Here is a 27,294-nt window from a genome sequence, read left to right on the forward strand (position 1 = left end):
ACATTAAGGAGAATCCAAGACTTCTTTAAATATTTAAATGAAAGAAATATAACATTAACACTTACATTATTTAGACCTCACCATAAATATTGAACCCCATTAAGGAGTTCACATATATGGAAACATGTTATTATGATTGAACAACTCCAACATAAAACAACTAGTGTTTATGATTTAAAAGATTTAACATGAAAAACTGACTGACATACTTTTCTTTCCCCATTATAAATTAGAAGATCAAGAGGTGATGCAAAACAATTATACAGATACATTAATGACTTGTGTGTAACAAATTGGTATAATGCTCTAATATTTATAGAAAATTATATTATAAAAACAAAAAAAAATTATATATAAACAACCATCCAAAAAATTAAATGGCCAACATAGTTTTTTCATAAATAAAATAGTCGCCAAAATGGAACCATTAAATCAATGATTCCATTTTGGCCACTATTTTATTTATTTTTTCTATACATTTATCGTGGAGTCTTTAAATTATATTTAAGTTTTTCGCTTTCACAACTTCTTTTTATTAATGATTAACAACAAGAAGTTGTGAAAGCGAAAAACTTAAATATATTTTAAACATTCTACGATAAATATATAGAAAACTGTGAAAAGCTGTTAAAGTCTGACATCTACTTTTGTTAGACTATACACTTACAATGTTTATCGTAACTTATTTACTGTATTTATAAGCAAACAAATTAGCAAATATATTTAGAAAAATTAATCAAATAATGATTATAAAAATAAAGTCAGCTATGAATTTTTCAAAATATTTTGCTAAAAAAACATTTGTATGTCCAAATCTAGATATCTTATGCCTCATGTGTTAATAATACTAAAATATAACGTTGTTATACTATATTTATAAAGAAGATGTTATCTTAATATTATTCCTATTAAACTATCAGAATATAAAGATAAATGTGTTTAAAACACTCAAACTATAAAAAAAAAAAGTTATGATTATGACTACAAAAAAATAATAAAATAAGCAAAATTATTTAAACCATCTGCACAATAATAGACATATGTACACAATATACATACATTTTATATATAAATATACAACAATATACATATATTTATATATAAATATACAATAATATACATATATTTTATATATAAATATACAATATACATATATTTTATATATTTCCTTTTCTATCAAACCTACATTTCCATCAGTTTTTTTCTATTAACCTCTATCATTCTAAGAATGATAGAGATTATGAATGATTATGAAAACAACGGCAACTGAAGAACCATTCTTCAGTTGCTGTTATTTTCACAACATAGGTTTCAAGTTTCTTTAATCAGTTTAACTTGGTGAAAAACATTAAACCAATTTAATGGTTAATGTTTGATGTAAATAATTAAATTTGAGATAAATAGACTTGCAAGTAAAGTTGATATTACATGATATCATGATACATATTTGTAGTCTAACAACAAATCTGCGCATTTGCATTTGCGGTTCTAGTTGATGTCAACATTAATTTGATTTTACCACTGATGGGCTAGTATCGACCCATTGTTTGTTGCTCTGCTTTGGCAAATCTATGTTGGACCGTTAATGGTTTTTATTGCAGCTACCCAGGTCAGGCAATTTAGAAAAGCTCGGCAAAGGCCCTGTTACGGATTCTCAGAACTGGCAATCCAAGAATGGAATTTTATTGGTCCTTTAATGAATTCGCCGGCATAGGCTAGCCATTACTGGACCAGTATATCCTTTCTGTCTGGGATGCAACCTAAACTTTTGCCTCAAACAACATTTAATCTTAAAATAAAAGATATTAAACACAACTTATAACTTTATAAGAATCTTTGTGTGCGTACTATTTGCAACGATATTATGCATAAATCAATTATTTTAAGAAACTGTCTTCATTTGAAGATGCTGCTCTACATATAATAAAACATATTTATGCACAATTCACAGACAATTACAGCTAAAACATAATATGAGCAAAACATGTGGAGAAAGAATCAGTTTTACAGTCAAGCAAACTGCTACTTGTTTGAAATCCTTTAATGAAAATGATAATGTATTCTGAGTAAATCAAGTATTTCAAAAGCTAAAATATTTGTTGAGAAAATGATCAGTTTAAAAGCAAAAATGAGCAGTACTTATGTCAACATGAAAATATTATCTAGGTACACAAGACTGTAATTATTATATATAAATCTTAAAAAAACAAATCTAACACCTTCAATAGTTATTTATGATAAAAAAAACATCATTTTAGGCGGTTGAAAACCAATAATCCAACTTGTTTTCAACAATACTGATAACTTGTTTCTCCGCGCAGCAGCCTTGTTTGTCATAGTTTGTGTTTTGGATTCATAGGATTATAACAATAATAGGTAACAAACAGGACCATTCGTATATCGTATGATATTTGGCATAACACAATTAATATGGAAAATCATTTTTGTGATTTAATCTTCAACTTAGCTTTTTAAATCATTGTATGTATATATATATATATATATATATATATATATATATATATATATATATATATATATATATATATTTATATATATATATAAATATATATATATATATTTATATATATATATATATATATAATATATATATATATATATATATATATATATATATATATATATATATATATATATATATATATATATATATATATATATATATAATTGTTATTTTTGGTTTTATTACATAAAAAATTATGTTTTTCACCAAAAAATGAAAAAATGCATTTTTTATGTTTTTTTATGATAATTTTGATAAGTTGAAATTTTTTCAAAATAAATATTATTTTTAAAATTTTTATATAGTTTGCTTCATTTGAGCACCAGGTTGACATATTTTTGAAAAACCTTTTCTTTAAAAAAATATTAGGAACCCATTAAACACTCTAGGATCTTAAAGGACCCCTTAAAATATTTTTTATTCAAAAAAATTTGAAACCTGGAGTTTTTGTATTAGAACACATTTTAGGGGGTAGGAGGAGATTATTTTCAAAAATGTTGTTTTTGGGACACCTAAACACACACACACACACACACACACACACACACACACACACACACACACACACACACACACACACACACACATATATATATATATATATATATACATAGATCTATAGTTTGTTGTCTTTGGGAAGAGCGGAAGGAAAAAAGTGATTCTTACGCCAACACATACGTCACTTTTAATTACTTTTGACTTTCGTCCAACATTTTCGTGTTGGACGAAAGTCAAAACCATTAATTTAATTACAAATTAATTGTTATATAAAAAAACCACAAAAACGCAAATTTAATTGACCAGAATGTTTTTAAAAACATTCTGAATGTTTTTAAAACATTCTGAATGTTTTTAACAATATAAACAATGTTTTTATTTTTATTTTTTTTAATAAAATGTTTTTATTTTTATTTTTTTTAATAAAATGTTTTTATTTTTATTTTTTTTAATAAAATGATTTTATTTTCATTTTTTTTTACTGTAAATCATGCGCGGAGTGTTGCTACATCAACTATCTTATAGCCTGACTCGCAAGGGAGTGCTGCTACATCGACTGACAAATAGCCTGACTCGCAAGGGAGTGCTGCTACATCGACTGACAAATAGCCTGACTCGCAAGGGAGTTCTGCTACATCAACTGACAAATAGCCTGACCCGCAAGGGAGTGCTGCTACATCGACTGAGTGTTTGGTTGGGGCAGGCAGTCTATCATTAATAAAAAAAAATAATTCCGGTCTTGCATTTTAATTTTTACTTTTTGTCAACAAAATATGGAAAAAACTTTCGGACAACATCTAAGGGTTCTATATATATATACATATATATATATATATATATATATATATATATATATATATATATATATATATATATATCTATATATATATATATAGATATATATCTATATATATAGATATAGATATTGATATCTATATATCTATATATATATATATAGATATATATACAAGATAGATATATATATAGATATATATATATATATATATAGATATATATACAAAACCCTCAGTCGATGTAGCATCACTCCCTTGCGGGTCAGGCTAAAAGATAGTAGATGTAGCAGCACTCCCTTGCGGGTCAGGCTATTTGTCAGTCGATGTAGCAGCACTCCCTTGCGAGTCAGGCTATAAGATAGTCAATGTAGCAACACTCCACGCATGATTTACAGTAAAAAAAAAATAAAAATAAAAACATTTTATTAAAAAAATAAAAATAAAAACATTTTATTAAAAAAATAAAAATAAAAACATTGCTTATATTGTTAAAAACATTCAGAATGTTTTTAAAACATTCTGGTCAATTAAATTTGCGTTTTTGTGGTTTTTTTAAAAAACGATTTATTTGTAATTAAATTAATGGTTTTTACTTTCGTCCAACACGCAAATGTTGGACGAAAGTCAAAAGTAATTAAAAGTGACGTATGTGTTGGTGTAAGAATCACTTTTTTCCTTCCGCTCTTCCCAAAGACAACAAACTATAAAACTATATATATATATATATATATATATATATATATATATATATATATATATATATATATATATATATATATATATATATATATATATACAATTAACCAAATTTCATGACTAATTATTATTAAGATATATAATTCTCTATGTTTTTATAGACGCGTCTTAAGTTTTTGCCACACCGCAAAATAGCAGACACTGGCTAAATTATATGCAAAGAGCTGCGAGTCGTGCAACTAGTTATATTATTATGCCTTTGCATAGAATATATATTCAAAAATTTATAAATTAAAATAGTTTCTCAGACTTATCATATAAGCATGGTCCAACAAGACTTTTATAGTTTTCATGTTCTTATAAGGTTCATTATCATCAATAAATTTCTGATACTAATCAGTCAAAATTGTCAACTGTCTTTTTATGTCTTTGTTGTCTTTTTCACTGTAAGAGTTTATTCATTGTGCCTTTAAAATAAGTGTTAGTGACAAAAAGAATATAAACATTGAATCAAATCTTAATTTTATATTAAATATCAAACAATAAAAAGCAATCAGTTTTTTCCATTTCTAAAAATCAAGTCCTCTGTGCACAGAAATCTCTTGTATGAGTTTCTATGGCTCAGGAACAAAAACAACCTTTTTCTGAATCGTATCTAAAACCTTGCAATTTTAATTTGTTGTGTGTTTGTTGAAAATTGCATGATACCGCTTCAGAAAAATCTGTCTAACTGGAAAGATTTGTAATTAATGCTTTTTAAAACATTATGCTAAATACATGTATACCTAAGTTTTGAATATATAGATAATAAAAATATAAATTTATAACATTAATACTGTTACCTCCATAGCCCAAAATCTTTACACCTCTCAGTCATTATGCAATCCATGGCAGACATGAAAAGATCCATTCACTTTTTTATAATAAATAATGCATTTTCAGATATTTTTATGATTGGTTTATGTCAATCTGTAGAGTAGAGAGCAACAGGAAGGGCTTTCACTAAAGAAGATAGAACTTGTTGGGAAGTTTTTGGGTCTTGAAAAAGTATGAGCTCATGTAGATTTTGCACTATTGCAGATCTTGTGCAAGAATATCTGATACCTTTACCTACCATTTGACAGTAATCTAAAGAAAAAGATCTACGATTCTCATCCAAAGGTTTATTTCTAAAACTATTTAATTATTAAATTCATTTTTAATAATAATATATACAAATTTTCTTGTCTTTCGCAAAACAGCAAAAAAAAAAATCTTCAATGATTTGAGAAATATGTGTTCCATAAAATTGTTCTTTATGTTTTATACAGTATTTACATATATGCGATTAAAAACATCTTTTAACTTTTTTAAATGAAGACATTTTTTACACGTTAAAATAACTCCAGATGGTACAGAATTGATATTCAAACTAAACAATGGATTCACTAATGAAAAACGAGTTCCTGTAGAGCTTGGTTTTTTTTATGAGATTTGTTATTTTTCTCTAAAGAACAAAAACAAACTATAGGGGAAGGTTGCATAAGTTAAGCATGCTAAAGTGTGTTGTTTTTTTGCAGCCGAAATATTATAATATTTATATTCATTTTTGCAGATTCTCATAATTTAATTTTTCCTCTTACAGAATTTAAACAAATAGTTCACTTAAAAAAAAAATCCTTATACAAAAAATTGGGTTATTTTCAACACATCCAATCATCTCATCTTAGAAAACCAAAAAAAACTCTAAATAACGAAAAAATATTTACAAAAAAAAATTAAATAAAATTGTATCTTCAAGGACTATACTTAAGTAAAAAGTAATTATCTCAAACATAAAAAAAACAATAGTAACATCTCATAAATAAAACTTTGGACAAAATTTAAAAATTAATATTTTAAGAACTAATAAGTTTTATTATTTAATATTTCAACTGTTAATATGTTAGTATAAAAAACTTTATAATATTTAGCAATATTATAAAGTTTTTTTGAAAGATGTTTTAATTGAGAAAGGAAAATTTTTTTATTCATCTTTGAATAACAATATCTAGTTTTTGCTTCAAGCTCTTCCAAATTCTAAGCTCTCCAATTATTCTCGTACACTAGCCGTTTTAAATCACCCTAAAAGTTTTCAATTGGTCTTGCTTCTGGAATGTTAGCTGGGTTTATATCTTTGGGTACAACTTTGATTTTTTTTTTCAATTTTAAAAAGTCGATGACCGACTTTGCGTAATGTGATCGAGCTAGATCAGGCCAGAAGATAAACTCATTGTCTTTTTTATAATATTCTGATACTAGAGGAAGGAAAGTTTTTTCTAGTATCTCTTTATAAGTGTACTTGTTGATTGCCTGCTTACTGTGATGAATATAAAGAGGGCTTATTCCACGGGGGCTGATGCAAAAAGAAATTAAGAGCTTGTCCAACTTCCAACTTTTCTTCTTAGAAATCCATTCTCCAATTTTACGATTTTATCGTAAGCAGTTGATCCAGGTAAACCCCATTTCATAAATTGCTTAGCAACAAACGCTTTATCTTTTTCTCAATTTTTTTGGAAAAAAATTTCCATAATTTTTTCGAGGTCCTTTACTTTGACCATTTTATTTTCAATATTTAAATAATATTTTTAACTTAATTAAATTAAATTTAAATAGATTATAAAATACCCTTTCAAATAAGTATAAAGGTTTTTTGCATGCATGAAATAAATTACATAATAAATGCAATTAAAATTTGTCCAAAATCTTATTTACAGGGTGTTAGATCTTTCCTATCTCTAAGAAAGTTAACAATACTATTTTTTGAAAAAGCTTTTGCTCTTGAAATATCAAAATAAAGCTCTGCGGAGAATAACTTTAAAAAAAACCACGCCGTATTACTTTCTAAAATAGTCACAGGTTTGTAGTTTTTACTTATTTACTAATTAAAATAATGAAAAAAAGTCCAGTTCTATGGAATTTATTAACATTTATAGTTATATCATGCTGTAAGCATTATTTATATAAAAATGAGAGCCTAATTACCTTATTTTAAAAATGATATTCTTATTCGAAGTCTCCTCCGTTACGCTTTTTTATTCCGTAAAATTACAAATTTTTATATGGCTTGTTACTGCTAAAAGATGAAATTACTATAGTTTGGTTCCAGTGGGAAAAAGAAAAACAGGAATACGAAAAGATGGGAGAAAAGAAAACAACAAATGTTATCAGGAAAAGTGTGAAGCGTGGAACACTTAATGATTTTAAATTAAAGTTCTGTGAATCAATTCAAAACGAGCTATGCAAGCATGTTTTTATAATAATACACCAGTTCAGAATGTACAAACAATTAAAAGAAACAGTAAATGTGAACAAAGCTGTTATACATATAGATTTTTCTGAGAACTATGTGTGCAAGAATTTTGCTGCAATTCAATCTTCACATTTTGAAGCAAGTAACAAACAAGCTACATTGCATACAAGAGTAATTTATAAAATGGATGGACATCAGTCATTTACAACTATATCGGACTCTTTGAGGCACGATCGTCCTTCTATTCGTCCTTGGGCACATCTGGAACCCGTGCTAATTGAACTCAAGATAGATAACCCACAAATTACAGATCTTCATTTTTTTCTGATCGACCAACCACACTTTATAGGAATAAGCAAAACTTCTTCTTATTCTCTTATTATAATTAAAATTTAATTTAGCCAGTTAGAATATTTTTGAAAGTGGGAATGACAAGGGTGCACCAGATGCGATAAGAGGATCTGTAAAATGTTAGGCAGATCAAATGCCTAATATGGGTTGTGACCTTCCAGATGCAGAAAGTTTATATAATTTTCTAAACAATGGACATTCATTAATAAAGTTTTACTATATTGAGGGATCCAAAATTACTTCTTTTGACTCAAAATGTTCCAAAACATTAAAGGCACTATGAAATTGCATCAGCTGCACACAGACAGAAAATTTAATGTTTTGTATCGAGATTTAATTGCTACTGTATGAGGGCTACATTTTGCACATGCTACAATTTGAAGCGATATATGTTTTCCAAAAACACTTTCACGGTATAAAAAATATTTGTGTATTCTATTATTTTGCTAATTTATTTGTTTCTATAATGGATGTCAATGATTACCAATTTTAACATTTAAGCAACAATATTATTGATCTGGTTAATTTAGATGAAAATTTTAATATCATGTTGATTGAAGCAAATAATGTTGTGAGCGACCACGACTTTCTTCACATTAATGATGTATGATAATGATCCAGAAACGGAGCGGGCAGTATTTGTACAATTTAAATCCGAAAAAGATTTTTGTTCTTTTTTTAAAGACGCTTTACCTTTTTTAAAAAAAAAATGGACTGAATTTATTTGTATACTAAGATTTTCCCTTTAATTTAAAATGTAACTTACACTATTTTGCTTTTAAATAATAAATAATTAGCAAATGTCAGTAACGGAGCAGACATTGTCACATAAATTAAATTTTTTATGTCATTAAATTTGGCTAATATACTTAACATGTAGGCTGTAGTTATAGTACCCAGTATATTTCATTACAAAAATAGAATTCGTTACAAAAATAATAATAATTCACAGATGTAGTTACATTTATGTTACGGTAACGGAGTGGAAAAAATATTTGGGCCTCATTACTTGATGATATCCAAAAACATTTAAAAAGCAGATTCGTGCAAAATCAAATCTATTTTGTACATACCTAATGATGAAATTTAACATACTTGTTAAAGTTTTATAGCTAGTCCAAACTTTATTTTCATGCAACATTAGTTGCGACAAAACCGTCTTATGAGAAATTGACTCTTATACCATCTTTGGAGCCTGCTCATCTTATGGAACCTACACCTATTCCTGTTTTTCACATGAAATCTTTGCCTTTGTAAGTTCATTTCAACACAACCATGTGTACTTTTTAATTAAAGTTAAGCATATTTTTTACTTGCAAAAACTAAATTTGAAAATTTTTTTAGCAAGAGACTTTTTAAATAAAAAAGAAAGGTTCAATAAAAAGCTAAAATACAAAGCAGTTCATAAAAAATTTGTTTGTTTATGCGACACAACGGTCGCAAAAAGTGACCAACGGAGCCGTCCAGTCACGTAGATCTGGGAGATGTGAAAATAGAAGTAGATTGTAGATGATGTCATTGGGTGAGAATCATAAATGAATGTAAAGACTATTTTGAAGGAGGAAGAAAATTTTAGGACTCAGGGATTAGGTGAACAATAACTCACGCTCTAGTCATACTAAACAAATGATAAAACAATGGTCTATGAGTAAACAAGTCAATATCGATCCGCTGGTTCATTAAAGGCAACCATGGCTAAAGTTATCGCACCATACAAAAACAATAAAATAAGTAGATAACAAAATATAAAGTAAAATGATAAAAAATATAAGTACGAGCAATATAAAAAGAAAAAATAGGCTAGTAAATGTGCTACTATATATGTTCTAAACTCTATAACAAACTGAAAACTGACAATCACCTGTGTGAGATAAAGTATATAAATGTCGTTAATGTAACAAATTCATAATATGAAGCTCACAAAGCGCTATAATACGTGGGTGTAAGAGGTAAAGAAATGTTGGTGCCATGGTAACCAATCAGAATTAAGTAGTGGAAAATGGTGATCCCCCTCCTCAGGAATGCACTGCGATCACCAATGACGTTTTGGAGAGCCCGAGACCTGCACTAACGCCACTCGTCAGGGGCGTGTCCTTGCAACAGATCTCACCGCCTGCACTCTACGTCATGCTAGTCAATATTGCAATATAACAGGACTACACTACAAAAGCCAAAAATCCCAATCCCTATCCCAGTTTTTAATACAGCTCCAACATTCTTAGAGATCTCATGAGGGTGGTAAGGGATGTAAATATAGGCAAATATGTTGCGCGTGGTGTAAATATAAGCAAATATGTTGATACATATAAATATCATGTACACTTACATTAGAAAAGACAAACGTGTACACATGCATGTATGCGTATGTATAAAAATAAACAATTTAATGTATATAAATAACACAAAGCAAATAGAAAATAGAAATTAATAATTATGAGTAACTTACCGTTTCTTTTATGGCTGAAATGTGTCTTTTAAATATAATAAGTAAATATCACTCATAATCATCGAAACTCAGAATGTTTGTCGTTAGTATAAAAGTAGTTAGTTGAAAATATGGTAGAAAATCTGGTGACTCCAATAGTATGAGAAATATAAATCTTGCCTGATAAGTAGAGACAAAAGCTATCACACAAAACAGACTCAGATAAATTAAAAAATGATTAGCCAGAGATAAAAAAATACAGACATATAATCAGTAGGCAGAGAATAGTGGAAAAAATAAACAGATGAGACAATAAATGCAATTTTTTACTAATAGCTTATGACCACTGAAAAACGTAACGTTTAAAAACAATATTGTTGACAAAACGACCTAACGAACGTTAGTGAACACTGTATAGTGCAAACCACAACAAACTAACTTAGCGACGTCAGATCAAGAAAACTAGATAGAAACAAAAAAGAAACAAAAAACCTTATGAGATTGTGATATGTCTAAACTTATCTAGTGGTATAGTTCAGTATATACAAACCAAGAACACATTTGTTTTAAAAATACGCTAATACGTAATTTTGTGAAAATTTTTTCGCGCTCTATTGCTTCTCACAAATATGCGGTCTCATTCACACGTAATAATACAAATCTGAATAAATATACAAGGATAAGGTCAAAAAAAGATTTCGAACAAAAGTATATAATAAAGAACAAATATTTGATATACTGATTTTAGAGACTGTTGATGTCTACAGGTGTGATGGTGTAGTGCATTAGTATGTACCGTTTGGTCGTCTCGTATGGTCTCGTTATGTTTTCGTTCACTTTCAAATCGGGTGAATAGAAAGCTAAACACACTCACTCCTTGCGCTTATGGGCTAGCACATCAGAGCCAGACGTAAGACCTACAGAATGGATTTCAATTGATCGAATGCACACATTAGTCACCGTAGGCCACAAGCCATCACTCTTAGTCAAAAGAGCTACTGCCCCGTGCTGGTGTGGAATGATGTGCTATGGAGTGAGATTTTAGATCCGAGAACATAGTCGGAGAGCGCTGATCCGACGTGCATTGTGGAGCTTCCGAATGAACGTGTGCGTGAGTGTTAGCGGAGCCATTAGGTTATTGAGCGCCGTAACCACATCCAGCGGAATAGCCTAATGTCCGTTTTGTCGTTGTAGTGTACATTGGAAGAAGTCGGGGCTCACCAGCCACAAAGAATAAATTTGTTTGTTTATGCGACACAATGGTCGCAAAAAGTGACCAACGGAGCCGTCCAGTCACGTAGATCTGGGAGATGTGAAAATAGAAGTAGATTGTAGATGATGTCATTGGGTGAGAATCATAAATGAATGTAAAGACTATTTTGAAGGAGGAAGAAAATTTTAGGACTCAGGGATTAGGTGAACTAATGACTCTAGTCATACTAAACAAATGATAAAACAATGGTCTATGAGTAAACAAGTCAATATCGATCCGCTGGTTCATTAAAGGCAACCATGGCTAAATTTATTTGTGTACTAAGATTTTCCCTTTAATTTAAAATGTAACTTACACTATTTTGCTTTTAAATAATAAATAATTAGCAAATGTCAGTAACGGAGCAGACATTGTCACATAAATTAAATTTTTTATGTCATTAAATTTGGCTAATATACTTAACATGTAGGCTGTAGTTATAGTACCCAGTATATTTCATTACAAAAATAGAATTCGTTACAAAAATAATAATAATTCACAGATGTAGTTACATTTATGTTACGGTAACGGAGTGGAAAAAATATTTGGGCCTCATTACTTGATGATATCCAAAAACATTTAAAAAGCAGATTCGTGCAAAATCAAATCTATTTTGTACATACCTAATGATGAAATTTAACATACTTGTTAAAGTTTTATAGCTAGTCCAAACTTTATTTTCATGCAACATTAGTTGCGACAAAACCGTCTTATGAGAAATTGACTCTTATACCATCTTTGGAGCCTGCTCATCTTATGGAACCTACACCTATTCCTGTTTTTCACATGAAATCTTTGCCTTTGTAAGTTCATTTCAACACAACCATGTGTACTTTTTAATTAAAGTTAAGCATATTTTTCACTTGCAAAAACTAAATTTGAAAATTTTTTTAGCAAGAGACTTTTTAAATAAAAAAAAAAAGGTTCAATAAAAAGCTAAAATACAAAGCAGTTCATAAAAATTTTTGAAAATTCTACATAAAAATGTTATTTAAAATAAAAATATTCAACTCATTAATTTTAACATTTTTAATGAAGTATATATTGTTTCCTTATAGAGACTTTTCAGTATTTAGTTAGATTTCTTATGAAAAGGGATTATCAACAAATAAAGCATGAAAAATTAAAGAAGGAACGCTTTTTTTTTGTTTTCAACGGTTTCATTTCATGCACACCCAAATTATTGCTAAGTTTTAACACATCTTGAGTACCTTCAACACATCTTTAACATATCTTGAGTACCTTCAAGTTAATTGAAGTAGTGCATTTTTATTACAACGTCGCTTTTTTTTTGTTTTAATTTATGTATTCAACTGAGACGGAAACTTTAAAACTATACTTTGTATTGGAAGATGAATGTGATTTAAACATCCGTACAAAATATTTGTACGATCTACTTTTTATTTAGGTGCGAACTGGCATAAATGCAAACTGGCATAAGTGCAAAGTAGCATAAGGGCACTAAAAGAATTTTCAAATATTATTATAAGTGCGAACTGGTATAAGTGCAAATCAGCAGAAGTGCGACTTGGTATTTATTATTGCAAAATTAATTGCAAATATTAAAATAAGTGCGAATTGACATTTCGCACGTATGCCGATTTGCACCTATGCCAATGTTTATAAATTCTTTTGCCACACCTATGCCAGTTTGCATCTATGCCGATTTGCATTTGTGCCAGTTTTTGCAACGGCTTTGCAATTATGCTAGTTCACATTTATGCCAATTCGCATTTATGCTAATGTTTGTAAATCCTTTCGGCGCACTTATGCCAGTTCTCACTAATGCTGTTTTGCACTTATGACAGTTTTTGCAACTGCTTCGCAATTATGCAAGTTCGCACTTATGCCAATATGCTCTTATGCCGATGTTTTCAAATACTTTTGGTGCACTTATGCCAGTTTGCAAATGCGCTAGTTTTTGAAATTGATTTGCACTTATGACAGTTTGCACTTATACTAGTTTTTTTCATAAGTGAGAACTGCCTCGCACTTGTTCCAGTTCGCACTTATGAAAGTTCACACTTACTCTAGTTTGCAGCAACGCCATTTGCACTTATGAAATTTGCACTTATTCAGTCGGCCCCTGTTATTTTATCTTTTTAAATGGCTGTTACATTACTTACGCATTGATTAAACTCTTGCGTTCAGACTTTGCTTCCGTTTTAAATTTCAAGTTTAAAAACCTTATTTTTATCTTTTACTGTATTAACTTGTTCCTCATGCTTATCATTTTTATCGTCAAAAATTTAATGAAAAAATTAAAATCAAGAATTTTAACAAGCTTTTAAACACTATTTACCTTTAAATGTTATGAAATCTAAAGCATTTATACATAATATGATGCAAAAAACTCCACAAAGTTTAACCTATTATTTAGATGCAAATTTCGGGTTAGTAATTGTCGTCGTGATGAACTTTATAAAAATCATGTAAAGAACTTAGTCTTAAGTCCTATTTGTAGTGAACATTTTGATTATACCCAACACTATCTAGCCAATAAGAGTGGAAGAGAAATTAGAGAGAACTATTGTATCAACAATTTTTAACTTTCCAAATCAAAATTTTACGTTAAATTTAAAGAGAAAGCAACCAACAAAGAAGTTCCATTTACAGGATAAAATACAAAAAAAAAAAAAAAAAACGAAACCAATAAGTTAAATAAAATAAAATAAATAAGTAAAAAAATAAGAAATAAATAAGTAAAAAATAAGAAATAATAAAATAAATAAATAAGTAAATATAATAAGTAAATAAAATAAATAAGTAAACAAAAAAAAAAAAGTAATAAATAAGTAAATAAAATAAATAAGTAAAAAAAATAAAAAAACGAAACCAATAAGTTGAATTAAATAAAATAAATAAGTTTAAAAGTGATACAAACAATCAAAGCGTCAAAACTACTTAGAAAAATAAGTATTTATAATCTCAAGTTAAAAAAAAACTCAAGAACCTTAAGATTAAGCATAATATGTTGAAAAACTGTTAAGATTCAATAGAACATATTATTAATTTATCTAAAAAATTTTAACAAATACCCAGCTTTAATTTTTTGAAAGTCAACTATGTAAAATAAACGTGTTAAACTAGGAAAACTTTAGACTGTTAAAGATAAAACTTTAGCTTTGAGGATCATCAAAGTTTCAAAATGTTTAGAAGTGCTTTTCCTTTACTAAGACGCACTATTTAAGCGTTTCTTGAAAAATCTTTGGGATCCTAGAATCTGGATTTCCCAGTAAGGTTATCCCAGTGGACATTGGACATTATAAGACGTCCGACAGACATCAAGCAGACGTCCAGACGTCCAATTGAAGTCTTCACTAAAAATGCCAGTAAAATACCATGAAAAATTGGAATGGAACTGTAACCTTGTTTTTAATGAAATGTTTTTAGAGCAACATCTTGATTAACACAAAAACGATGACAAAACCATTGGAATTCAATCTAAGAGCAAACTATTAAACGAAAATCTTGTATGGATGGTCCGGGGGTTATTAACATATTTGAAACAACTAATTGCATGTTTTTACTGTAATGCTACCATGTGTTCAATCAAATTAGCTACAATAGTAAATAATGCTATGATTTATTTACATAAAACAGGTTTACCTTTTAGATGTCTTGCTTGTGATAGCAAGACATCTAAAAGGTAGTATTAGCGTTCTCAAGTTTCAAGGATTTTCATTATTAAATCAATAAACTTCACATCCAAAAACAGGAGCAAAATTTTATAAATTATTTGATCAACCACATCTTCAAAAAATGTTAGAAACAATTTAATAAAACAAAACATTTTATCTAATAGTGGAAGCATCTGCAAGATCTTTATAACTTTGACAAAATTAATACTGTCCGATGTGTACCAAAATTGACAGATCCTTAATTAGATTCAGGTTCAATATTAGCCATGTGAGTAAAATTGGCAGCACAAATTTTTAGTAGTCAAGTTGCTGCTGTTTTGCTTTTGCAAAACTATCGCCTGAAAATGTTTTATCCAAGGAGGTTTAATAAACAGGAGACTGTGTCTCGTGAGCTTTAAGTACAGAAGCTGATATGGAGAGAACTAGGTTCTCATGTGTGAGAGGTATACATACCAGGCATATATACCATACCAGGCATTTTTGAAGCACTATAGCAATAGCATACTTAGTTTCATTCTAGTTTTATTACTAACTTTTGATATATTTGTCTTACTCTAATTTAGCCATGATCATATAGAGCTATTACTTTATACTAAGGCGACAGTTGCACGAAAAGATAATTATTATATTTAAATATTATTAAATGGTAATTTTTACAGGTCAAAAAGATAACAGGAGAAATTAATTTCAGCTTAACTATGTGCATCTCCATATAACTATTTTGAGCTTGTTTTAATATTATAGTTTAGTGTCATTATAACTTTATCAAATGATATATATATATATATATATATATATATATATATATATATATATATATATATATATATATATATATATATATATATATACATATATATATATATATATATATATATATATATATATATATATATATATATATATATATATATATATATATATATATATATATATATATACGTATATATATACACATTTATGAATTTATATATACATACATTTGTATATATATACTTAACAATTAAGAGATTGAAAGATAAATATGTATATTTAATATATTTGTTTTTATTTATGTTTACATTTAACTTTGTTAAGTTTTAATAAAAAACTCAAAAACAATTTTTTTTATTCCATAAGATGTTCACAATGTGTAAAATATGGCATCTTCTAAAAGCATGTTTACTATCTGAATGTCTACTTCATTATTCCAATATTTTGGAATAAACTGAATCCGATAATCAGTTAGCAAACAATTTCTAGTAGTTTATTACAACATCCAAAACAACTGGCAAGTTATTTAATCATTTATATCTATATTTTGACTTGTTTTCAGCAAAGTTTTCTCTTAAACATATAAAGTTCCGCGCAAAACATTACGATGTTTTCGGTTAACCAAGATGGCGGCTGACTTTTTAAACTGATTTCATTGCGTTTTGTATGAAGTGTATACTACAACGTCTCATATTTATTAAACCTCCTTGGTTTTATCAACAGCTTTTTTTTATTAAAGTATGGATACTTTATTTGAGACCTTGAAATCTGTTAAAGTAAAAGTAGATAAACCAACACGCTCTGGTTTAACTCTAAATAGTAGTTTTGTACAACAGCTTAAAGATTTCGGAGTTTGGATTAATTGGTGACATTTTTATGGTGCTCGCAGCCAAAAAATTATGTCCAGTTAATGGGGTTTAAAAATCATTATTTCTAATATTCTTTGTCTCGCAAATGAGTTGATCATGAATGAGATCAATTTAACCAGGACTTAATTTAATCAGGCCAGGAAACAAAGTAGGTTGAAATGACAGACCGACAGCAATGAAATTTAAATCAGCATATCAAAATGTTCGCAATTACTGTGATATTCGGTCACTATTTTCAAAAAACGGTTACATGAGTGTTCTACCAAGAAATACCAACAATTTTAGTTATAGTTGTTTTGTTGCTACAACTACCATTTTCATTTTATAAACCAAAATATTGGTTTGCTATTTAAAGGTGGTTTGACTTGCCTTATACATTGCGTGAGAATACCAGCATTTTCTACTACTGTAAAAATGCATAAAAATGATAAAAAATGGTTAAAAATCTTTAATAAAGATACTAACATAAAAAAACATAAAAATTTAGATAAGAAACTAAAATAATTGATAAATATAAAGTATGGAGAGCCAGTTAGAGGAAAACCTTATGAAAGGGTTAAACAATTTTTTTGAGGGCAGTAAAAGTTTTTTGTAGGAATGTGTCGTCGAATAAAATCTTACAAATACTGTCAAAATGTATAGCATCTGTCATTATTTAATATAATCTATTTCTTTAAAATAAAGAATTATGCAAGGATTATTTCCTTGTAATTTATGTAATAATTTCATTGTTTTTAATTGTTTGAATTTAATAATATTTGTAGGTATGTTAGTAGATTGTAATCCAATATAAGTTTAGGTTAAACTTTGTAAAAGGGATAGTTTGATTTAGTAAAGTTTTTTTTCAAGCAGTAAGCTGGTTAAGTATTTTTTCTGCCTGAAAAAATACTTAACCAGCTTACTGCTTTCCAAGCAGATCAAATATGCCAATTGTACGAGACAAAGATCAATATCAGTGATTCTCGGGTGCAACAAGTACTCTACAAATTGTGTAGAATAATTTTGAACAGGAAACAAGAGGGAAAAAAAGTTATATTCCCTTCTTTGTTTAATTTCAATTCAATATAAGTGAGACTTGGAACAAAAGGCGCGGTGTGTTTTTTCCTAATCTGCCAAATTGGTTGTTCAAAGCTGCAAGAAAAACATCTTTTTGAAGAGAAAACTACCATTGCAAAAGAATCAAATGAACGTCTGCCTATTAGCTAAAGATTTTCCACACCAATGCTCACAAATAAAGTTCAGGGAAAACCTTTAGCTATCTTTAGCAACAAAAGATGCCAGACCAGCTGAACAAGTTGCATCTTCAGTTATTCCGTATAGGAGCTATTTGGCTTTTTTTTGGCTAAAAATTAGAAATAAAAAAATTTGGCATAAACATCTGGCGGGCCTTCATCTTTAATTACCCCAGGTAAATATTAATATTTAAATATCTTTTACATATATATTCAACGAATATTTTTAAAAATCGAAACAAGATAAGTTTCAGGAAGTATATTTTTAATAAGTTTCTAATCACTTTAAAAACGAATTATTTGAAAGTTTTAAATGAACTTTCTGAACAAATTTTAGTATAAAGATTTAATATGTTTGTTTCAATTTCAGGTCAAAGTAGTGCCCAGCTTTTTAGCGCTCCAAAATAGACCACTCGTGCACTTGTAAATGTACAATTAAATTCAGGACTATCAAGCAGCAGAATAAAGAAACTGATAAGAACTGGAAACCAAACAAAAAGCAGCAAAATGGTAAGGCCAAATTTTCATAATAATTTCTTAAAAGCAACTCAACACTAAGCATTGTTGATACTGCGTTAAGAAGAAATACCAGCTACCCGCCTCAAAAAAACCTCTCACTCTAAGTATTGGAAAATCACTGATTAACGCAAATGAAGTTAAACAAGTTTTAGCTTACAATATGAAAGTTGCCAATATAATTTGTGGTCTTCAAAACCAATTTAAACATGCACCCTTGTTCATTGTGTGACGTCAAATTCAAGTGTCTGATAAATCTGGAAGCTTGTAAATACTTGGCTCACTCAAGTCTAGTCTCGAATCTTTTCAGCAACTTGGCGGAGTTTTTGGTTAAGCAAAGTTATTTGGTAATTTCATTCGAGAGTCAACATTTTAGTATAAATCCAACCAATGGAATTGCATTTTCTTATAGGATTTATTAATCATCTTTTCTAGATTTTCAAGACTTAAAACTGCTTGGGTAGAAGCTGTTAAGTGGCCAGCTGCCCTTCACATTCAACTGAGCCCGTATCATGGGAGCCAGTTCAAGAGAAATGAATGCAGGAAGCTTTTTAAAAGTGTGGACGTGCTCCAGCAACTTGCTGATAAAAAATCGGTTCCCAACAATCTTCACATAATTTAAGCATTCAAAAGTTTCAATATAATTGTAAATTCTTTCTTTGGATTTATTCTTTAATTGGAGTTTATTAAAACAATTGAATATTTCAAAAGGTGTTACTTAATGATAACTGATGCAAACTTAAAACCCAAAGTTTACATCGTCTTGATGTGGTTGAGTCAAAAATTTCATCATTTACCAAGTATCTCCCTTGGGGCACTATAGTAAACAAACTGTTGAAACCGCTCACCAAGAATTTTAAAAATATTGTTCAAGGTATAAACAAAACAACAATCATTAAGAATATAAAAAAAGATTGTTTTAAAACTGATTTGAACAGTAAGCATATTTAAAGAGTTATTGCCATAATTTGAGTTTTTAGGTAAGGTAGCAAAAAATTATAGCTAAATATTTTTACAATTTTAATCCTTACTTGCAGTTAGTAATTATGACTTTTAAAATTGCATGCAAAAATATTGAAGAGTAATTGACTAAGTTTAGTATAATATGTATATTAGGCTATTTTAAATTTTTTTTTGTGATGAAAATTAAACACCATATTTTACAAATTAATCAAATGCTATTTGATGATAGTTTAATGTAAAAAATAAGGCTAATGTAGTTATTTTCTCACTTAATTTTGTAAGTCAATACATTTAAAAAGGCTTTGATGGCCAATTAAAACTCTTTTACCCTAAAGAAACGCGGTTTTCAAAATTATTAACTAAGACTTGACCCTGATAATAAGAATTCAAAAAAGCGTAAATAGAACTAGAAGTATAAATTGTGCTTATCCCCCCCCCCCCCCACCTCCTGCTCGATATAGCAAAAATGTTTCCACTAACATAATAAAAGTGTTTTCAAAATTAGTCGATAAGCATTTCCCGCCCTCTAATAATGCACATTAAATTTTTAATCGAAATACTATTAAAGTTAGCACGTAAAATTCGAAAAGAATTATAAAAGGTCACAATATTGTTTTGTTTAATAAAAAAGAAATCCTAAATGAAAAAACAAAAAAAAATTGTAATTATTGACAAAAAAAAATTGTTTAATGAGTGGAAATTGTTTATCAAAAAACGCGGTATATAAATGTGTTGTTTCCTCTAAGAATGAACCCGATATATAATATATTGGCTTAAATGAGGGTGAATGGAAAAAATGTTTTGGTAATTATAAGCAATTCTTTAAAAATAAAATGTATGCAAAAGACACTATACTGTCAAAAAACATTTGGGAATTAAAAGATAAAAATATTTAAGATTTTATATTGAATTGGTCGATCCTTAAAACAGCGCCTGCATATAACAATATTTCCAAAAAATACGTACTATGCCAACAAGAAAAATCTGAAATAAATACACATGTAAACGAAAAATGTTTATTAAACAGAATTAATAAGCTGAATTTCAAATTAATAAAATAAAAAACAGAAAAACCAGTTTGTCGTCAACAAATTTGATTTGCAATGTTAAGTAATATTAATTTTTGTTTAACTTTTAAATACTTTTAATCGTAGTATATTTTTTCCTTTGTTTTCTTTAAAACTAAGTATTTCAGAACGGATAAACAAAAAATTAATTACATTGCATAAATTCTTGCAAAGTAGAAGTTTTAAAAACACAAAAATAAAGTCCAAGAGTTTGTGGAACTTTCGTGCCTAAGAGGCAGGGCCGTCTCGAAGAGATTTTTAAGAATAACGAGGGGGGTGGGTGAAGGGTAACGTATCTGTTTTTTGCCAACAAACCTCAAAAAATTTTGTTTTTGGCTTTGTCAGAAAAAAAAAAAAGGTCCTCGTTTTCCAACATTTGCCGACTGTCATCTATAGATCCAATTTGCCGACTCCAGTATCCAATTTTCCGACTAATAAAATTTGAATTGGAGTTAGACACCCCTACATCCCTCTCCTCCCTTTGGGACGGTCCTGCTAAGGGGGCTTCATTGACCTTTGCAACGATGTCAGCTGCTGAAAGATTATAAAGTGATCCATATTCACAACCAATTATTAATGAGAATATGAAGAAAAATCAACTCAGCCTTATACCAATTGCATCAAGATTGCCATCTTTAATTCAGCAATTGCAATCAATATCTGATATAATCAATATCTGATATGTTACAGATTGCATAGGCATGTGAAAAGGCAAACTAAGACAGTTTGGTGTCATGCCTTGAAAATTTAAAAATGCTTAGTGTCAATAAGACAAAATTGATTTAAAAAAAAAAAGAAAAGATTTTGCTAAATTTTTCTTTGGGTTTTCTTTAATTTACTGATCCAGTTCCTGTAGATAATTTCAGCACATTACATTGGACATTTATGATAAATATTCGCTTTTATAATATAAAAAAACCCGGCGCAAAACCGGGTTTTTTTATATTATAAAAAAAAAAACAACCTAAAAACGGATATTTTGAAAATCTCCAATTTTCTCCAAGCCCTAGAATAAATAATATCTTTTCCTATGATAAAGAATTTGAAAGTTTGTGGAAACTAAACGTCTATTTTGAGAGTAGGAATAGATTTAAATCGAACATCAGACGAAACTATTCAAAAAGAACAAATTCTTTTTTGGATAGTTTTTCTTTTTTCATAGTTTTTCTTTTTTCATAGTTTTTCTTTTTGAATAGTTTTTCTTTTTGGATAGTTTTCCACTTTTAATTAATTTTGCCACTTTTAACAGTAATTAATTTCTTTTTTTCACTTTTTACTTCCTATTGTTAAGATACTACTCCAGAAAACATCAAGTTTGTCTTTAAGCGACTGGAAAACTATAAATTGTTTAGAAAACTTGTTTACCTCTTGTGGGCTGAACACTAATTCAAATTTATAAAACAAAAAACAAACTTCAAAATAAAAACTTTACGTCATTAAAACTTGCATATATCCTAGTTGAGAAGTTAAAAATACTTGCATGACTTAAAAACCATTACCAAGGGGAGTTAAAAACCATTACCAAGGGGGAATTGAAAAAAAAATTAACTTCTTTAAAAAGTACTAACAGCTTTAAAGAACTTTTCAAGCTGTCTAGTTTTTATGTCAGCCTTTTTCAAGCGTTTGTTTACTGAACTTTTTAACGCAATACCAACAAAGTTTTTTTTCTGAAAGTCAAAATAATTGAGAGTTCATGCACTTATTATCTTGTTTGTTGTTATAAAGTTTTCTTCTAGGTTTGCATTAAACATTTTGAGATTATTGAGTAAGTAAATAATAAATATATTTCTTTGAAATTATCTAAATTTATGTAAGAAATAAATTAAAAAACAGTATGTAATTTTTTGTGATTGAATTACTATAAATCTTTTTTAAACATTAAAACCACTTTTAAATCTAAACCATTAAAATCATCCACAAGTACTCCTCACTAAAAAAATTACTTTTTAGAAACTGAAAAGTTTTTCTTAAATTAGAGACAATGGAATAAATTTTTATATTCATTAACTTAAAATAGTGTTTTTTAAAAATATAAAAATAAAAACATCTTGTTTTTAGGTACTCAGTTGTATTGTAAACCTCAACTAAACGTGGTTTTTAGTGGAGAATTAAGCAAGTAAGTTATTTGATCAACATTACACTTTTATACATTTATATTTAAGTAAGTTATTTGTTTCATCACTCTCATATAACTTTTAATATACTTTTTAAAACTTCTTTATTTAAAAGTTTTTATAAGAAAAAATGCTTTTAGTTATACTTTGAATCTTTCACTTCAAATCACTTACGTTTTTGAGCCGGGTGAATTGGCTTTTAACGTAACTTGGGAGTATTTTCTACCTTTAAACGCAGCACTAGTTTCTGAATCACTAAAATTGGGTTTGGTAAAAGTTGATTCTAACCCTTTAAAGTACTTGGTATGATTTTTTTAGATAGTTATATATAAAGTTGTTAATTATTAACTGACTTGCAACATACTAATCTGCGAAGTAATATTTTAGGATTAAATTTTATGGTCCCAGCCTTAAAATTACCTATGGATTTTATACTATATACATGTCAGTATGGTACACTGCATTGTCGGTTGAAAATATCATTTTTAACTAAAACCTCACAAAAACCTCACAAAAACCTCACTAAAACCTCACAAAAACTTCACAAAAACCTCACACAAAAAATTTTAACTATTACTTTTTAACTCTTTTTTAAAGTTTTTTTCAGTTTAACTTTAAATTTTTTAAGCCGCTTTTTCCTTCTTTTCTAAAACTGTATATCTTTCGTTTAATCTAATTTGTATTCAAATTCATATGCTAGTGATCCAAAATTCCATGAAATTCCATTCACCCGTTGCAACTTCAGTTATTTTTACTATAAACTTATATTTTAGAAAAAAATCCTTGGATATTGCTCATCAAAAGTTTATATATATATATATATATATATATATATATATATATATATATATATATATATATATATATATATATATATATTTATGTTGCAAACACCACGAGAAGCCCCCAGTAACCCTTTAGTTAAGAAAAGTTTACTATTGAGAAAAAAGTTATATCCTTAGATTAAATCATGATTTTTAATCATATAATTAGATTCCATTAAAAAAGTGCTCAAAACCTTATAAAGTTTATCCTTGGAACGTTTTGCAGTTTTAGAAAAAGCCTCACAAATAAAAATTGTTGCTAATTTGTTTTCAAGGTTTTCTATATTATTTAAAACCACAGGAAGGAGTGATTTAAAAAAGATAAAAGTAGAAAAAATATAAATAAAAAAATCATTAGTATAAATAAATATATTTATTTTTTATTTTGGGCGTTTTATTTTGGAACAGTGTTTGCCCCAAACTTTTAAAACTGCGTGAAAATGAGTCTACTTCAGAATATTATGCTGATCTTGTTTATCAGGTTGTTTAGAAAAAAAGGCCATTATGCAACTATGTACTATGCCACAATTGTAGATTCCACAACAAATTGATCTCATTTTGAGCAAGCAATATTAATTTTGCATAACCAAGTTTTAGTTTGTAGTGACTAAAATGGTTATGAAACTGCACAAGCGATTTCTTAAACGTAGAAAAATACTGCAATACTCGCTAATTAAAAAGTGTAACGTTATTACAATGCGGAAAACAAAAGAGCTCAAACAACAAAAAATAAACAGAATCTCTCTGTGACATTTTTCACACATTCTCTCAAACCTAATTCTAAACTATGCAAAAACAATACATCTTTTTCAGTTGCAGCACAAAGAAATAAAAAATATAATCTAAGCGTATTGGCTTATTGTTTTGTGGCATATCAGGCACCAGGTGATTAGTTCATGTGGAGAGTATGAAACCATTATTATTTTACCTTCCGAGAGTTTAATTGGATATGGAAAACTTGATATAGCTAACTTCTATTTCAAAAATTAGAAACAAGATTCATGATGCAATTTGTTATGTACCTTTACCAATAAATTGTATTGGACAGAATACTAAATCCTAAAGAGTTTTACAACAAAATTTTTAAAGCTAGTATTGCGAGTTTAGATTTGCTAGTTTCAAATGTATAAAGCTTCTTTTTACAATTAGCTACTATTTGTGACAGCTGAACAGCAATGTGGAACGAACGAAGTTTGTTGTATTTGATTTTTATATAGAAACAACATGATTTTTGTTTAGAAACAACAGGACTACTAAAACAAAATTCCACAAACAAAATGTTAATAAAATGAGCAATGCCTCGATAAAAATACTATTTCTAAAAATTAATATTTTTTAATGTAATAATTGGTATAATGTTATTGAATGATTTAAAACTTGATTTAGCGCCGCAAAATAGATTTTTAAAGTCTTAAGCTTTTTTTGGAACTAAAAAAAGACAAGAAAAAAAGGGTAAAAAAGGAATTAGTACGTAAAGTAGTTAATTTAGCGCAAAAATATTATGATGATATAATCAGTGAATACCTTGAAAAAGGAATCAAGCACATGATTAACAAAACCAATTTTAATACAAAACATTCGGGTGCACTCGAAATGTTAAATATTTTAGAAAACTATGAAGTAGAACTAATGTTTCTAAACCTCAGTATCAGTTTGAGAATTTTCTTTGCAGCACCAAAATTCCTAGCATCGGCTGAAAAGAGCTTCAGCAAGCTTAAACTAATCGAATGTTATCTCAGATCCATCAATGGTACTGGATTATCTAAACAATTTGACACGGCTCAATATTCAGTTTGGTATTGCAAATTGTATAGATTTTATTACAGCCATCTGTAAGGAATAGTAATACGCAAAGAAAAAACCACACAAGTGCCTAGTTTTAAAAAAGTTGGTAAAAATAACACGCTTCTATCAATGTATTTTTGTGTCCAAAAAGCATGTGTTCTTTTGGAAATATTTATTTTAGAATTTTTATAATGAATTATAGATATATTATCTTCTTATTTTTTAATGTTCTTTTAAATAACGTGTTTGTTAAAAAACACATTATTAAGTTGGTTTAAAAGTTCAAAACTGCTGGCAAATCTAAAATAAACTCGAGCATCATCCGGAACACACAATGTAAAAACTTAATCACGGGTAGCCCGGGTCCTTATAATGTCAACCAAACTGGCTCAAGAACGCCACTTATAAAGCGTATAAGATAACTAGAGGTGTCCCGGATATTTTTGCCGGTTATGCCAGATAGTGAACTTTTCTAAAGTTCTTTAAGTGTTAATGAAGAAAAAACAAGTTTTGCCAGTGTACAATAAATATTATTCAAGATCTTACTGTTTTTTTTTTGTCTTTTTTAAGGTGCCCCAAGAGGATCTAACGGCCTTGTCACAGAGGACCGCGGAAGCGCATTTAACAAGGAAGTTTACGCCTCCTTCCTTACCGTGACGCGAATATATGTCCTGACCTTGTTTCGAACCTAGATCTCCTGCTTATAAAGCCAGCGCTCTAACCACTGCGCCACGGCCGCACTTTAAAAGATCTATGAAAAATTGTAAGACATGGTATATGTGCTGACGAAGTATAGAAAATAGTAATTAAAAAATACAAAAACTTGACTAAAAAACAATTTTTCTTTATACATTATTAGCGCATATACCTGTGTTATACCAGTTTTTGATTGATTTTGTTTTTTTAAATCTTGAACACTATTTAATCTAGAATGGCAAAACTTGTTTTTTCTTTATAAACATTTATTGAAGTTTAGAAAAGTTCACTATTAGGCGTATCCGGCAAAAACATCCGGGAAACCTCTTAGGATAACTAAAATAATTGACAAATATAAAGTATGGAGAGCCAGTATTAGGATAATTATATAAAAGAAAGAATATTCCTTTAAAGAGCAGTAAAAATATTTTGTAGGAATGTGTCATTGAATAAAATCTTATCTAAATTATCAAAATGTATGACAGGTGTCATTAAATAAAATAATCAACTCCTTTAAAAGAAAGAATTACGTGAGAATTTTTTCCTTGTAATTTATGTAATAACTTCATAAATTTTACTTGTTTGTATTTATTAATATTTGTAGGTATGTTAGTGGATTGTTATCCAATATAAGTTCAGGTTAAATTTTGTAAAAGGGATAGTTTGATTTAGTAAATTTGGATTACGTGAATTGCCACAATACCAAATCAAGCAAAGGTTTACAATGAAAATCAAAAACTTGTGTGCATGCTTCGTCTGAAAAAATGTTTAAGACAGCCTACTGCTTTCCAAGCAGATCAAATATGCCAATTGTACGAGACAAAGATCAATATCAGTGATTCTCGAGTACATCAAGGACTCTGCAAATCGTGTAGTAATCGTGTAAATTTGCGCAAGAAACAAAAGGGAAAAGAAATTATACTGCCTTCTTTGTTTAATTTCAATTCAATATAAGTAAGACTTAGAACAAGAGACACGGTGTGTTTTTGCTTAATCCGCCAGGTTGGTCGTTCAAAGTTGCAA

At 28.4% G+C, this 27,294-nt stretch overlaps 1 protein-coding gene and 2 long non-coding RNA genes across 4 annotated transcripts in view; 2 read left to right on the forward strand and 1 right to left on the reverse strand.

Moving 5' to 3' along the window:
- LOC136081751 (uncharacterized) overlaps window positions 1-11,137 on the reverse strand; it is a 16,026-nt gene extending 4,889 nt beyond the window's left edge. Inside the window, exons 1-2 of one of the 2 annotated variants that reach the window (XR_010639076.1) lie at window positions 10,581-11,137; window positions 5,355-5,640 (exon numbers count right to left, since the gene is read on the reverse strand). This is a non-coding gene — a long non-coding RNA (uncharacterized LOC136081751). Of the gene's footprint in view, window positions 1-5,354; window positions 6,341-10,580 lie in introns of those variants that run through there. The other variant, XR_010639075.1, reaches the window with a different exon arrangement.
- LOC105848419 (uncharacterized) overlaps window positions 1-27,294 on the forward strand; it is a 76,989-nt gene that overhangs the window by 29,227 nt on the left and 20,468 nt on the right. Inside the window, exons 4-5 of the mRNA XM_065799726.1 lie at window positions 22,911-22,968; window positions 23,107-23,269. Coding sequence (XP_065655798.1) covers window positions 22,911-22,968; window positions 23,107-23,269 — 221 coding nt within the window. The remainder of the gene's footprint in view (window positions 1-22,910; window positions 22,969-23,106; window positions 23,270-27,294) is intronic.
- Window positions 19,067-19,532, forward strand: LOC136080994 (uncharacterized). The gene is made up of 2 exons (XR_010638794.1): window positions 19,067-19,169; window positions 19,258-19,532. It is a non-coding gene; the product is annotated as an uncharacterized LOC136080994 (long non-coding RNA).

Source organism: Hydra vulgaris, chromosome 06 (genome assembly GCF_038396675.1).
Source record: "Hydra vulgaris chromosome 06, alternate assembly HydraT2T_AEP".
Classification (NCBI taxonomy): Eukaryota; Metazoa; Cnidaria; class Hydrozoa; order Anthoathecata; family Hydridae; genus Hydra; species Hydra vulgaris.